At 55.1% G+C, this 11,747-nt stretch overlaps 1 protein-coding gene across 1 annotated transcript; it reads left to right on the top strand.

Annotated features, from left to right (window-relative positions):
- The first annotated feature begins 3,433 nt into the window (after positions 1–3,433).
- Positions 3,434–4,632, top strand: CCDC166 (coiled-coil domain containing 166). Its single transcript, XM_063079297.1, has 2 exons — positions 3,434–3,874; positions 3,967–4,632. The coding sequence occupies exons 1-2, from the start codon at positions 3,434–3,436 to the stop codon at positions 4,630–4,632; spliced, it is 1,107 nt and encodes a 368-aa protein (XP_062935367.1).
- The last annotated feature ends 7,115 nt before the right edge of the window (positions 4,633–11,747 follow it).

Here is an 11,747-nt window from a genome sequence, read left to right as displayed (position 1 = left end):
GGCGCCAAGTCTTAGGGGATGAGTAGGGAAAGGTGTTTAAGACAGAAGGAACAGCAAGACAGGGGCACAGAGGGAATCCTGGGGGGCCAACTGGCCTGCGGACAGTGTGAACAGCATCCCAGGAGCTGGGCAAAAGCGACGTTGTGCTGCAGCCTTTGGGGTCATTGGCAGGTCCCAGCACAGGGATCTGGGGCAGGGAAACAGGAGAGTCTGGCTGAGCCACTGCGTGGGGGCGGGGGGGCCATTGCAGAGGCTGAGCAGACAGCATGTGCCCCTCCTCCCAGTGTCTTTCCAGCTCACTGTCCGGCCCAAGAGGTGAGTGACCCTCCCATCCTCCCCAGCGAGTCTGAGGAAGGTGTGGTTTGGGGCCCCAGGATGCGAGAAATGTCACAGGGAACAATCAGTCTTTAAGCCGCAAGCCTAGGAGGTGACCTCTGTCGCCCGTGGGCAGAGGCAGGACCGGGCAGGCACCAGAGACACCACTTCCTAGGACACTGAGAGCAAAGCCTGGGGGTCCTGGGGAGGCCTCTCCGCCCTGGATAAGTCACCCCCACGCCTGAGGCCAGCGGCTCTGGGAGAGCCCGGGGGAGCTAAGGAGGCAAAGTCCCCCCGCGCCCCTAATCACTGTAGGTCAGAGGTGAAGCCCCGCACCTGGTGGCCAGGACTGTGGTGGGGACACAGGTTGAAGCGCCAGGCTGGCAGGTGCTTAGGGCTGGGCTGGCTGAGAGGTGGTCCGGGCAGGACCCGAATGCGGTGGGGCAGGAGGGAGCCTCTCGCGTGGCTTTCCAAACTATCCCGCAGGGACTGCAGAACTGGGAATTGCGGAATTGGGAAGGAGGCTTCAAGGAAGCTAGAGACAGAGGACAGCAGGATGCTGCTGGACCTCTCCTGGGAGGAGGCACTGGTGAGCTTCAGAGCGGGGACAATTCCCCGAGAAACCCGGCAGGCTGGGACCATTTACGACTTGAAGCCCAGTCGAGCCCCTCCGCTCCCAACAGTAATTAATGACAAGGCCTAGATGGACCCAGACGACGCAGCTGTGTGCGGCCCGGGGGCACGGGAAGGGGCGGCAGGAACCGAGATGTGGCCTGGGACGGCAGAGGGTCCGAGACGGGGAGAACCGGCCTGGCCCGTGTGAGCAGGCCTCAGTTTCCCAATCTGTCAAATGACAGCAACCCCAGGTGAGCCGAGGGCGGCGAGGAGAGCGCCAGGGAGGGGTCCTGGCACCGCCTGGAGGAGCCCCCGCTGCAGGGCCGCGGGGTGATGCTTTTTCCCGCGATGCTACTAGATCTTCTCACTGTTCGGTAAGAAGTTAGACCCCCCCTTACATTAAGATTCCGTGTGTTGAGGCCAACAATCAGATCCAGTGTTAGGCGTCTATAAATCAATGTTTCTTTAAAACTTTTAGTGCTAAAACAGTTTCTCCATTGTCTTGCAGCTTGTATCGTTTTATCTTTACTTATAAAATACATTTTTTAAAAGGAGGTGTTTCTTCCCGCTGAACCCGCGGCTGCAATCGCCCCAAAAGCGGCCGCAGGGGAGTTCCCACGAGGCAGTGCCCCAAACCGTCCCCAAACGGGCCGTTTGGGATCCCAGAGAAAGAAGCACGACACTCCAGGATGACCGGCCCAAAGCACTTATGAGGGCGACCTACGTGCTGCCGTGCGTCCCTGCGACAGGCAGCGAGAGACAGGGACGTGCTACCCACGTCTGTCCGCAGCGAGGGGTCAAGGGACGGCGCTCACGTGAGGGTTTAAGGCATTTGGCTCAGGCTCAGGGCGGTTCTCTGTGTTGCGGGCCACGACCTCGATACCTTTCCCAGCGTCTGAGCAAGTTCAAGGCCCCGGTTTTGTTTCAAGTCTGCTGGGAGGAACCTGCGGCTGGCGGGTCACAGAGCGGTCAAGGTCACCTGATTTCTGGTCAGGACACAAAGAGGAAGTGGGAGGACCTGGGGGACCCTGCAGGAGGAAAACGCCTCAATAATGTACCTAATTAAGAGTCCTCGTCACACCTTTTCCGAAAGATGTAGCTAATTAGAGCAAGTCCAGCGACGTGAGTTACCAAGGTTCTGTCACCAAGCTGAGGGTTTCAACACAAACCTTCGTACACGTGTGGTTTCCTGAGCCAGATCCCTCGCAGTTACTAGTCAAGCGTCCTCGAATCTGCCCACGTCCCAGCAGATATGGACTAGCCTGGGCAGAAACTCAACCATATAAGACGGCACAAAACGGGTAGATTAAGTCGCATGTCACAGGCTGCCGGACCTCCTCCGAGGCGGCTGACAGGACGGGGAGCGGGGACCCCCAGGGTCCTGCCGGCTCCTCCAGGCGCTCCAAGCGCCGCTTCCATTTTCTAGTCAAGACTAAAATAATGACGTTTCCACAAAGTCAGCAGCCAAAAGAGGAACAGCCGCAGCCCTGACGGACCCCTGACGGACCCCTGACGGACCCCTTGCCCGACCCCTGACCGACCCCTGACGGACCCCCGACGGACCCCCGACGGACCCCCGACGGACCCCTGACCGACCCCTGACGGACCCCTGACGGACCCCTTGCCCGCTGCTGCCGTCCGGGCACGCTGGAAAGGGAAGCCGGTCAGGCGCAGACCCGTGGATGAGTTGACCAGGTGTCACAGGTGTGGGCTCAGGGACCCCAGAGACGCGCGCGGCACAGCACGCTCATCGCAGGCTCATCCGGATGGACTCGGCGCTCCCCTAATTCCCGCGCAGGCGTCGGAAGCAGCCGGAGAAGTCGGGTCCGGGAGCTCCGGGGAGCTGCGGGGACGTGCTCCGCTCTGACGGCCGGCGGAGGGAGCGCTCACACGGGCGGTGGGCGAGCGCTTGCTCCAGGCTGCAGCGGAGCGCGGCGAGGCCCCTCCCGTGTGGGGGCAGCAGAGGCCAGAGCCCACTGGTGGACAGAAGGCGAAGGCCACTAACTCCCTGGCACCTGCGGAGCGGGGGCTGCTGCTGCTGCTGTGTCCGAAGCAGGTCCAGAGGCGTCCAGCGGCTGAAGTGCTGCCGCTCGGGCTCGGGCCCTACCTCCGCGGGGCGCATGCAGAGGCTGCGACGCCCTGACCTGGGCCGGGGGAGTCGCGGGGCACGGGGGAGTCCGGCCGTTGCCCAAGCAACAAGGTGGGGGTGGGGCGACTGAGTTCTGTCTCCATGGAGACGGTGCCGCTGAGCATCGACCTTACCAATGCTGGACGCCCCCGAGGGACGGCCGAGGTCCAGAGCGAACGCGTGAGTAAAGGCCGGTGGCGCGGCCCCGAGCCGGGAGACCCTGCGCCGCCCACTTTCCCGCTCCCCAACCTCCTGACCCTGAGGCGCGCCCCACCCCGGACCTGGAATACTCGGGCTGGGGAGGGGGAGAGGCTGAGCTGGGGGGCCGGGCGGGGGAGGCGCCCTCACGAGCGCCCGCGCTGCAGGCCCCAAGCCATGGCGCCCAAGAAGCCGAGAGTGCAGTACGCGGAGCGCCGGCCCGGCGCGGGGGCCGAGGGCGCCGAGCCGCAGCCGTCGGAGCGGGCGCAGCACCTGCAGCGCGAACACGCACTGCTGTCGGGGCAGCTGCGCGCCTGCGAGGAGCGCGTGGACGCGGTGCTGGAGGAGAACGCCCTCCTGGAACGCGAGGCGCTGCGCCTGCGTGAGGAGAACCGGCTCTACGCCGGCTATGTGAGCGCGCGCGCGCAGCGCTGCGCCACCGCCGTCGTGCGGCTGGACGAGCAGGACCGCGTGGCCCTGGCGCAGACCCGCCGGCAGCGGGCGGAGCTGGCGTCGCTCTACCAGGCGCGCGAGGACGGGGTGCGCGCGCAGCTGCTGCAGATGGAGGCGCGCGCGGCGCAGACGGCGCGGCAGGTGCAGGAGCTGCAGCCCTACAAGGCCAGTGCGGCGGGGCGGGCGGGGACCGGGGTGGCGAGGCCCGGGCGGGGCGGGCGCTCCGGGCCTGGCGCTGACCCGCGCCCCCTCGGCAGGAGCTGCAGCTGGAGCAGCTGGCGCGCATCCGGGCGCTGGAGCGCGAGCTGCTGCACATGCGCGTGGAGCACACGCAGCTCCTGCACCGCGCGAAGCGGCGCTTCCTAGAGGACAAGGCGGCCTTGGAGCGCGAGGCGCGCCAGCGTGTGCAGTCCCTGGCGCGGCGCGCCGAGAGGGAAGCTGCACGCGCGCTCATCGCGCACACACAGGCCGTCAAGGCGGAGAACGGGCGCCTGCGGCAGGAGCTGCTGCGGCTGCTCCACCGAACCCAGCTGCTGCACGACACGCGGCGCCAGCTGCTGGAGCAGCGCGAGCAGCTGCGGCGCGAGCACGAGGATACGCGGGACCTGGCGCGCGTGCACAGCTGGCTGCGCAGGGGCCCCGGGGGCCCGCCGCTCTGGCAGCCGCCCCTCTCCTTCCCGCCCACCTCGCGCCCGTCACGCGCGACCTCCCGGGTCCCGTCCCTGAGCCCATCGCGCGCGAGCTCCCGGACCCTGTCGCTGGCGTGGTCACGTGCGGACTCTCGGCTCTCTTCGCTGTCCTCACGGCGTGTAACCTCACAGGACACTGTCCCCTCTGCGAAGTCTGGCCCCGCAGTTCCCTGGGGTCTGTCCCGCTATCGGGGCTCTGTCCACCCCGCAGGCGGCGGAGTCCGTGAGCACTGACGCCGCAGCAGCAGCCGCCTCCGGAGAGTCCGAGCCCACCGGGAGGAAGGGCCGTGCGGCCGTGGGGGGGGGGGGCTGGCGCGCAGGGCGCTCATTTGGGGAACGCAGTTGTTAATAAAGGCGTGACCTCTGGGCCGCTGTGCCACCTGCCTGGCTCGCTGCTCTAGCTTTTCCGGCCGGCACAGGGGCCCCTGGTTCGTGCCTCCAGTTTCCAGGCTGCAGGGGGAGCCCGATGCCTCCTGTTCCCTGTGCGCGCGCTGGGCTCGGTGTCCCTCCACCGGCCGCGAGCGACTAGCGGCTGCCCCCGAGGGGTGACAGCCGGGCGGTGGACCGGCGTTGCCGGCAGGACAGGGCGTGAGGAGTGGGGTGACCGCGCTGCGGCGGAGGGCCTGCGGGATGACCGCGGGCTTTGTCCTCGGCACCGTGGGGACGTTTCATGTTTAACCTACTGGGAGTACTTTTCGGTAGCTTTAAATTTTGATATAATTTCCAACGCAGAGGACATGGCCCGAGTGGTGCGGGAAACTCCCAGACGGTTTTCCAGAGGCACCGGCAGCTGACGTGTCGCCGTGTGTCGTGTGTGTGCGCGTTTGCGCGGATTTTCTGCGCCCCTAAGGTTCGGCTGGAGACGTCGGACCCTTAACCTTAAACGCTTTATGTGGCTTTCCTGAACGAGGACGTTCTCCTGCGTCGCTTCAGTACAGTGACCAAAATCAGGAGTCTTACGATGGAGAAAATACTATTATCTAAACCACAGCGCACATGAAAATGTTGTCACTTGTCCCCAGTGTCCTTTGTAGCCCCACTCCCCAGGGTCACTTATTGCCTGACGTTGTCACTTCTCGATGCGTACAGGCCAGTTAAAATGCCCTTCAACTGACGCCTGAATTCCCCACGGCTGCATCCGGGAGGCCAGGCCCGGCGCGCGCCGGGGACCCGAGGTGTCCCCCGGGAGGTGCGACCAGCGAGGTGGCCCGGGGCTAGAGCGGCCGGCCCTACTTCCGGTGGGCGGCACCTCCCGCCGGAGGGGCTGAGTCCCGGGAGCGCGGGAGCCCGAGGGTTTCTTGCAGAGCTGGACGCTCCCACCGTGAGCTGCGCACCCGGGCCCTTGGCATGGACCTGAAGGAGCCGAAAGCTCGGCGCGCGCAGAAGCCCACACGCAGGTGTCTGCACGACCCCCAGGAGGGGAGGGTAAACTGAGGTGCGCCCGACGCTCGGCTGCGGTTCGAAGGCGCTGTCGGGGAAAAGACACGGAGGAAAGGCCACGCGTGCCACCGAGTGAGGGGCCGACTGGAAGGGCTGCGTGCTGTGCGACTCCACCGCACGACGCGCTGGCAAGACAAAGCTGGGGACAGCCAGTGAAAGGTCGCCCTTCGCCAGGGGCTGGGGAGGGGGTGAGTGGGTGGAGCACAGGATGTGGGGGGCACTGAAACTACTCTGCGTGAAGCGACAGCGGTGCAGACGTCATTGTGACTCGTCCGCGGGGGACACGCACAACGGCGGGAGCGAACCCGCACAAACGAGGACTTTAGCCCACGGTCATGTATGGCCGGACCGCGTCAAACACTTTAAGGCAAGATGTGATCGTGGGGAAGTCGTGCATGGGGGATAGGGGAACTCTGGACTTTCTGATTAATTTTTCAGTGTATTAGTCCATTTCTGTTGTATGTAACGAAATACATGGAACTGGGTAATTTGTAAGAATATGAAATTTATTGCTTATAGTTGTGTAGGTCCAAAGAACACATTTGGTGAGGGTTTTCTTTGTGGTGCCTTTACAGCAATGCAGGGGTCTCACATGTCAGAAAATGGCAGAGCAGAGAGAGACTAGCCTCTCACTCTCCTTTTAATGACCTCAGAACCACGCACCTGACCACCCTTATTAATACATTCACTATGGTGTGGTCCTAGAATCCAATCACCTCTTCAAGCCCCCACCTTTCAATGACCATAATAGGATTTCCCACCCTCAACAGTCACAGTGCGGATTAAGCCTCAGTGAGTGTCCCGACCCTCGGGATATTCAACGCAGACCCTGGAGGGGGGAGTGGGAATTGGATGGAAACAAGAGACACGAGAAATGGAGACAAGACAGTATTCTGATCAAGTCTCGTTTATTAGCCAGAAGGTCACAGCTTATGTAGACAGCAGGAGGGAATCAGCAGATAAGGAAGTATGCAGATGTTTTCTGGGAGAAATCACAGGGCAAATCTTTCCAGGAAATGGGACATTTCTCAGCTATCTAAAGCAAAGCAGCAGTGATCTATGCCTAGGGCTGTGCAAGCAGTAAGAAGGAGAAAAGGGCGAAAAGGTCACAGCATTTATATCTTTAGTGTCAGAGGGCTATTGGCAGGGCTTCATGACCCTGGGCAGGCTATGACCGGGCTCTTTGGCTCCGGACAGTTCCCCCTTTTTTATTTTTTCAAGCCAAGAGAACCTCTCGGGAACTGTGCCTGTCTTAGGTTGGGGTGACCCATCCCGAGCACGGTACCCATCATAGAAATGGGCTGCCATTAATGGCAGCCTTTTGTTTAGGGTGATGCGGGGGACTTACCCTCTTACCCATCTTTGGCTATCCAGTTCAGCTCACAGAGGCAGCATTTGTTAAGGTGAATGTGGTGGTATATAGGCACCACTTTGTTCTTGCATCTCAAGGCATTGATAATGGACCTGTATAGGCCTTGCCTGAATAGCCTCAATTTGTTGTTTAACAAAGGCTGTGACTTTATTAAGTAAAAAGGGCCCCAAAGAAAGCAAAAGAAGCAAGCCCACAAGCGGCCCTAAAAAGGGTAAGAGATAAGGCAGGAATCCATTAAGTCCAGTCCAAAGGGGGTTTTCTGCCAGTTGTTTTCTTCTCTTTTCTAAGTCGTCTTGTAGTTGTTTGATACGGTCTCGAACTATCCCGGATTTGTTGGCATAGAAGCAGCATCTTTCCTGTAGGGCTAAACAAACACCTTCTTCTGCAGTTAGTAAATCGAGACCTCTTCTATTTTGTAAGACTACTTCTGCCAGGGAATCTAATTGGTCTTGGAGGTCCTGTATAGTTTGGGAAAGGGCTTGCACATCCGAAATCAGCTGGGTAGACAATTTTGTATATTGAGATAGAGAATGGGTGAGACCAGCAGTTCCAGTAGCAACTGCTGCAGAAATTCCCAAACCAGCAAGTAAAGGAATAAGCTGTACAGCCCTTTTAGATCTTCCAGCTATATGCTCAAAAGTAGGGACAGGGACAGGTTCGCTCCCAGATATAACATTACATCAGGCAGAAGGAGAGCCAAAACACATAACCCTGTCCAGTTAGTGGGTAAATGGGTATAAGCTTTATTGCTACCACAGACAAAAACCGAACTGTTATGGGAACACAAGGAAGTAGAAATGTTGATAAACGACTGACAATTTGCAAATGTAGCAAACCCAACATCAACCTCAAAACTATTGTTAACTGAAGGGGAGATGAAACAAGTAGCATTATAAAACTGTAAAGGTTGTACCTGCAAAGGGAAAGTTAATGAACACTGATGACCATCAGAATAATTAAAAGACAAAGCGGGAAAAACAACAGGGACAGGCTGTCCTACTATCAGACAGAGCCAACAATTTTGAGCAAGATCAGGATTGGTGGCATTAAGCAACTTATGAGTTGCATAAACAATGTTGGAGGTCTGAGGATCAAGCCCTAAATCACCCCTGTTCTTGGGCAGGGCCAGGGGGTGATAGGTAAGCTGAGGAAACAAAATGTCATGCATTTCTTGAATTTTTGTTTCCACTTTTAGAATTCTAGTTTGGTCTTGAGGGCCTCCTCCATCAGATATGTGAACGAGGGGAGTGGTGGACCAACAAACAGGTTGACCTACCGAACCTGTACAAGGGGCTTGGGCATACTTATCCGAGGCAAGCCCAACAGCAAAAGGGGGACCTGCAAGATCCCCTCCAAAAGTCCCCGCATAATTTTTAATCAGGGTGGCTGTGAAGTATGTTTGGTTTCCAGAAGTGCACAATTGGTATGAAGAATAACAAGTGCTATGCATAGATTCAGCAAACGTGCGGCAAGGACATGGCTTAAGGCTCCCACCACTGCTGGCTATGAACTTAGGTTTTTCAACACAACTATAAGCGGGAGATGATGAGGACAAATAAGCTGAATGGGTGTCACAATCTACAACAGATATGTATGATGTAGGAGGACTAGAAATGGTCCCACCCTTGCAATCACATGGTTTTCTGTACTGTTTGTTCACCAATTGGCGAGCGAGTCCAGGATCTCCAAAGCCAGACTGGACCTTGGGCAGTTGACCAGACAAACCAACAATCAGGAAGAAGATGCTGGTTGCCATGACCCCTGTGGAAAAGAAAAGAAAAAGACATTCTCAGGGATCTACCGAATCCCTGGCTGAGAGGTTATGATCAACTTGTTTAACCAGCCATTCTGGCAGCCATCTAGCCAAGTTATGAGTGCGAGAAAAAACACAGACTGAACCTCTACCCCAGATCAAAACTGGATCTGGGCCATTCCAGGAGTTATCTAGGGGGTCCTTCCATTTGACCATGGCAAATTGTGATTGGGACTTGGAATACCAAAAACGGTCAGCTGCTGATTTGCTGTTGACATCAAGATTTTAAAAATTAAGGATGAAAAGGGCATGACTTAGTAAATTCCGGGGGGAGCCTCTTGTGGGGTACCATTCCCCCTTTTTTATTTTTTCAAGGCAAGTTTTTAGAGATAAGTGGGCTCTTTCGACAATTCCTTGGCCTTGAGGGTTATAGGGAATGCCTGTAATATGTTGAATCTGTAATCTAGCACAAAAATCTTGGAAAGCCTTGGAGGTATAGCCAGGGCCATTGTCCGTTTTAATCTGTTTTGGGATTCCCAGGATTGAAAAACAATGTAGCAAATGAGCAATAACATGTTTGGTTGCTTCTCCTGTCTGTAAAGTGGCGAGCAAAACCCACTGTAGGTGTCTATGGACACGTGAACATATTTTAGATTACCAGATTCTGATAAATGAGTGACATCCATTTGCCAAAGCATATTTGGGACAAGTCCTTGAGGATTCACTCCCAAATGGGGAACAGGCAAGAGTGTAACACAGGAAGGACACTGTTTAACTATCTGTCTAGCTTGTTCTCTAGTGATTTGAAACATTAACCTAAGTGTGTGAGCATTGATATGATGAAGGGAGTGAGTAGTTTGTGCCTGTGTAACAGGATCAGCGGTAATGGTGGCCACTGTTTTAGTGGCCGCATCAGCCAATTTGTTTCCCATGGCGAGAGGGCCTGGGAGGTTGGAATGTGCTCTAACATGACCTATAAAAAAGGGCAAACGTCTTTGTTGAATCCGTTTTTGGCATCGCAAGAAAAGCTCAGTGGCAGTGGAGGTATGTTCGATTTGGGGAACTGTTTCTAAAAGGGGGATAGAATTGGCTAAATAGGCACTATCAGTATAAAGATTGAGGGCATGATTTGGGAAGGTTAAAAAAACCTGAATAACAGCTTGTAACTCCACAAGTTGGGCAGAAGTGTAACAAGTAGGAAAGCGGACTGTGTGATTATTAATGGCATAAGCTGCAGTCCCTGTGGATGAACCATCAGTAAACACCAAAAGGGCATTAGTTACCGGTGAGTTACGAGTAACTCGGGGAAAAACAAAAGTGTGTAAGTTACAAAACTGAATAAGTTTATTGGATGGATAATGATTGTCTATTGTGCCTTCATAAGAGGCACAGGCCACTACCCAAGTGTCAGAATTTTGTAAAAGCCAGTGGACCTGTTGTTGGGTGTAGGGCTGGATTAATTTGTGTGGTTCAAGCCCAAAGTACTTTCTACTATTTTCTCGACCTAATATAATTAAATCTGCAACAGCATCAAAGTAAGAAGCAAGGGTTTTTTGGTGATGAAGGTAAATGAACCCACAAAATAGGGTTGTTCTGCCAAAATAGCCCAGTAGGGACAAGAGCCGTATTGAATAATAAACGTTGAGGGTTGGGTAGAATCCAAGTAAGAGACGGATTGAGCTGCAACAGCATTTTCTACTTTTTGTAATGTAGTCAGTGCTTCTGGAGAGAGAGATCTGGAAGATTTAGGGTCAGGATTTCCTTTCAAAATATCAAATAAGGGCTTTAGGTCTCCAGTAGTAAGTTTTAAATATGGACGGAGCCAATTTATATTGCCTAAAAGTTTTTGAAAATCATTAAGGGTTTGTAATTGATCTGTGCGGATGGAAGCCTTCTGGTTAGTCATTTTGTGTCCTGTCATATGAAAACCCAAAAAGGTGTAGGGATCATGAAACTGTATCTTTTCTGGAGCTATTTGTAAACCTGCTAAAGCTAACTGCTTTTCAAGCTGGATAAAACATTGTAAAACCCTGTCTTTTGAATCGCCAGCAAGTAAAATGTCATCCATATAGTGTATAATGTACATATCTTTCCACAGATCTCTGATTGGTTGGATGACTGCAGCCACCCATTTTTGGCATAAGGTAGGACTATTGGCCATTCCCTGGGGCAGGACCCGCCATTGGTATCGTTTCATGGGTTCCTTAAAATTTATGGAGGGGAGACTAAAAGCAAAACGTTTTTGGTCACTAGCATGTAGGGGAATTGTGAAAAAGCAATCTTTGAGATCTATAACAATTTTAAAAGAGCCTGAAGGAATTGCCACTGGAGATGGCAAGCCAGGTTGCAAAGTGCCCATAACCGCCATTGTGGCATTAACAGCTCTTAGGTCCTGAAGCAGTCTCCATTTTCCAGATTTTTTTCTATTAACAAATATAGGAGTATTCCAGGGGGAGTTACTCTCAACAATGTGTCCTGCCAGTAACTGTTCCTGTACTAACTGTTGGGCGACATATAATTTTTCCAAGGTTAATGGCCACTGATCAACCCAAATGGGCTCGCTTGACTTCTAAGTTATGGGGTCAGCATGCCTTTGGGGTACAGGCTTGTCAATGGCCGAGATCAAAAATTTCCAAGGCCCTGTTTGTTAAGTTGGCCTGTTGCCTGAATGGGTTGTAAAATACCTTGTTCCTGTTTTCCTAAACCTTTGCCTGGGCTATATCCTTGAGCCAGCATTTGTGCTGTAACTATTTCATTAGGGCTGCACATTATTATTTTCATTTG

Source organism: Cynocephalus volans, chromosome 15 (assembly GCF_027409185.1).
Source record: "Cynocephalus volans isolate mCynVol1 chromosome 15, mCynVol1.pri, whole genome shotgun sequence".
Lineage (NCBI taxonomy): Eukaryota > Metazoa > Chordata > Mammalia > Dermoptera > Cynocephalidae > Cynocephalus > Cynocephalus volans.
Note: the sequence above shows the minus strand (reverse complement) of the source record. Positions and strands in the feature narration are given on the sequence as shown.